Here is a 3,292-nt window from a genome sequence, read left to right as displayed (position 1 = left end):
AGAGTGAAATCGAGGCATTTATATAATCAGTGTTTTGGAACCGTAATATTTTTTAAGGGAATTGCATTCTGTGTGGTGATTTGTCTACATCATGGCAACAATGAAGCTTTTCTGTCCTCTTGCACGTTCAGGGCTGCACAGCTGATGCAGGAGCACAGGTGTCTGCAGCTCCTCTGGGCAGGGATCAGGGCAGCCTGCTGTTCTGGGACGTGGGATGTACGAGGGGATTTCAGTTTTTTCAGGATGCTCTCATCTGCTCTGTGGACTGATCATTGTGAGCAGTATTCCTGGTCACCAGGTCACAAGGAGCTGGTTTCATGTGCAGATATTTCCTTCTTTAGGTCATTTAAGATTTCTTGGATTTATACTGGACAGCAGCAGGTTTGCTAGCCTGGGCTGGACAGGAAACTTGGAACTCCTGTCCTTTGACAGTGTTCCCAGGATATTCCTAGAATCCCAGACTGGGTTGGGTTGGAAGGGAGCTGAGAGATCAACTAGATCCAACCCCTCTGCATGGGCAGGGACACCTCCCACCAGACCAGGCTGCTCAGAGCCCCATCCAGCCTGCCCTTCAACACTTCCAAGGATGGGGCAGCCACAGCTTCCTTGGGTCCATCAGGCCACCAGCCCCATGGCTGGGAAGCACAGCAGGGCTCTGGAGGAGCAGTTTCCAAGATGCCTGCACAGAGTTCTGGGCGGGGTGTCTGCTTCCTGTGGAATTTAGGAGCCTCCCAGGGAGGTGATCTAGGGCCTAATCTCTGCCTGGCCTGCTCAACTGATGTGCTTGCAGCTGTGCTGTAACTAAATCTTTATTTTTATTTTGAATTGCCTGTCAGCCCCTGCCATCACACTGCGACGTCACTGACCTTCCCTGGAGTGGCTGCAACTCCTGTTTTCTTGAGGTGCTGGGGATGAGCCTGGGAGGGGAGGTTCTGTGGTGATTACCAAAGCTGATGGTGAGATGTCTTACACACCTGCAGTATTTAAGCCATTCTGTAGCTAGAGGGGAGCCCTGGGCCTGCAGGCAGTGCTGCTGGCAAGCCAGGAGCATGGCAGACCTCCTGAACTTGGGGGTCTGCCCACGTGTGTCCTTCCTTTGTGCTGGCACATCCTGCATCCTCCAGCTCTTTGGGCATGGTTACCAACCTCTGCTGATGCAGATCCCTTTGTGTCCTTTGGTTGATGAATATCATGGATTCACTGGTGTCCAGGTTACTACCCTCCTTGCTCTGAGAGCTTCTCTCCTTTCCTGAAGCTGTGTCCTGTGATCCACTTTTCTTTGTGCTGCCAGTAGGATCAAACCCCTTCACTTCCTGCGTGGATGTTGCTTCTCATGCCCTGTTTGTGCTCTGTGTAAGGAACTGCACGCTCTGATTTCTCCTGGCTTTTAGAGGTTTCACTTGATTTATTTTTCCAGTTCCCCACCCTCCCTAAGAGAATCAGTATGTTTTAAAAAAAAAACTAATCAAATTCTGAAGTGATACATTATTTTACATGTGTTTTTCTGTGTGTTTTTACCCTCCAGGGCAATGTTCACAGGCGGGATGAGAGAAGCCAGCCAAGATGTGATCGAACTGAAGGGTGTATCTGCAAAGGGCCTGAAACACATCATAGACTTTGCCTACAGTGCTGAAGTGACTCTTGATCTTGACTGCATCCAGGATGTTCTGGGAGCTGCTGTCTTCCTCCAGATGGTGCCTGTGGTGGAGCTCTGTGAAGAATTCCTGAAGTCTGCCATGAGCGTAGAAACATGTCTCAACATCGGGCAGATGGCCACCACCTTCAGCCTCGCATCCTTGAAGGAATCAGTCGATGCCTTCACTTTCAGGCATTTCCTCCAGATCTCTGAGGAAGAGGATTTCCTCCACCTACCTCTGGAGCGCCTGGTGTTCTTCCTGCAGAGCAATAAGCTGAAGAGCTGCAGTGAGATCGACCTCTTCCGTGCTGCCGTCCGCTGGCTGCAGTACGACCCTGCCCGCCGCGCCAGCGCCAGCCAGGTCCTCTGCCACATCCGCTTCCCGCTGATGAAGTCCTCGGAGCTGGTGGACAGTGTCCAGACCTTGGACATCATGGTGGAAGACGTCTTGTGCCGGCAGTACCTGCTGGAAGCCTTCAACTACCAGATCCTGCCCTTCCGCCAGCACGAGATGCAGTCCCCTCGGACCACCATCCGCTCGGATGTCGTGTCCCTCATCACCTTTGGTGGCACCCCCTACACCGACAACGACCGCACCGTCAGCTGCAAGGTCTACTACCTGCCTGATGCCGGCGGGAGGCAGTTCAAGGAGCTGACAGAGATGGAGGTGGGCAGCAGCCACTCCTGCGTGGCCGTGCTGGACAACTTTGTCTACATCGTGGGAGGGCAGCACCTGCAGTACCGGAGCGGTGAGGGAGCCGTGGACATCTGCTACAGGTACGACCCACACCTCAACCAGTGGCTGCGCATCCAGGCCATGCAGGAGAGCAGGATCCAGTTCCAGCTCAACGTCCTCCACGGCATGGTCTACGCCACCGGGGGGAGGAACCGCTCGGGGAGCTTGGCCTCTGTGGAGAAGTATTGCCCCAAAAACAACGAGTGGACTTACGTCTGCTCCCTGAAACGCAGGACGTGGGGCCACGCTGGGGCCACAGTGGGAGACAAGTTGTACATCTCAGGTGGGTATGGCATCTCGGTGGAGGACAAAAAAGCCCTGCACTGTTATGACCCCACCATGGATCAGTGGGAGTTTAAAACCCCCATGAACGAGCCCAGGGTCCTGCATGCCATGGTGAGTGCCAGCAGCAGGATTTACGCCCTGGGAGGCCGCATGGACCATGTTGACCGGTGTTTTGATGTCTTGGCTGTGGAATATTACGTGCCTGAAACAGACCAGTGGACAACGGTGAGCCCGATGCGCGCGGGGCAGTCGGAGGCTGGCTGTTGTTTGCTAGAGAAGAAGATTTATATCGTGGGAGGGTACAACTGGCACCTGAACAACGTCACCAGCATCGTGCAGGTCTATAACACAGAAACTGATGAGTGGGAGAGGGACCTGCATTTTCCAGAGTCTTTTGCTGGGATAGCATGTGCTCCTGTCATCCTGCCACAGGTCACCACCCAGAGATGACTACACTCCTTGGCCTGTGAAGCCACCGTGTTGCATGTTACCAGGATGCTGTGATGTTCCTTTCTTGTTTGCCAACGGTGTTGTGCATTTTGTGGGTGAGGGAAGGAGAAAAATAGCTTGTGTTCCCTCCTCCAGAAAGTCCCTCCTCCTCCTGCGTGGTGTTCTGGCAAGCCAGTTTCAGCAGG

The 3,292-nt window shown here is 53.6% G+C and overlaps 1 protein-coding gene across 1 annotated transcript in view; it reads left to right on the top strand.

The window, feature by feature from the left end:
* Positions 1-3,107, top strand: part of KLHL26 (kelch-like family member 26) — a 4,734-nt gene extending 1,627 nt beyond the window's left edge. Inside the window, exon 2 of the mRNA XM_009995071.1 lies at positions 1,526-3,107. Coding sequence (XP_009993373.1) covers positions 1,526-3,107 — 1,582 coding nt within the window. The remainder of the gene's footprint in view (positions 1-1,525) is intronic.
* The last annotated feature ends 185 nt before the right edge of the window (positions 3,108-3,292 follow it).

Source organism: Chaetura pelagica, unplaced genomic scaffold, assembly GCF_000747805.2.
Source record: "Chaetura pelagica isolate M959 unplaced genomic scaffold, ChaPel_1.0 scaffold463, whole genome shotgun sequence".
In the NCBI taxonomy this organism is placed as follows: Eukaryota; Metazoa; Chordata; class Aves; order Apodiformes; family Apodidae; genus Chaetura; species Chaetura pelagica.
The sequence above is the reverse complement of the archived record's forward strand: the minus strand, read 5'-3'. Positions and strand labels throughout refer to the sequence as shown.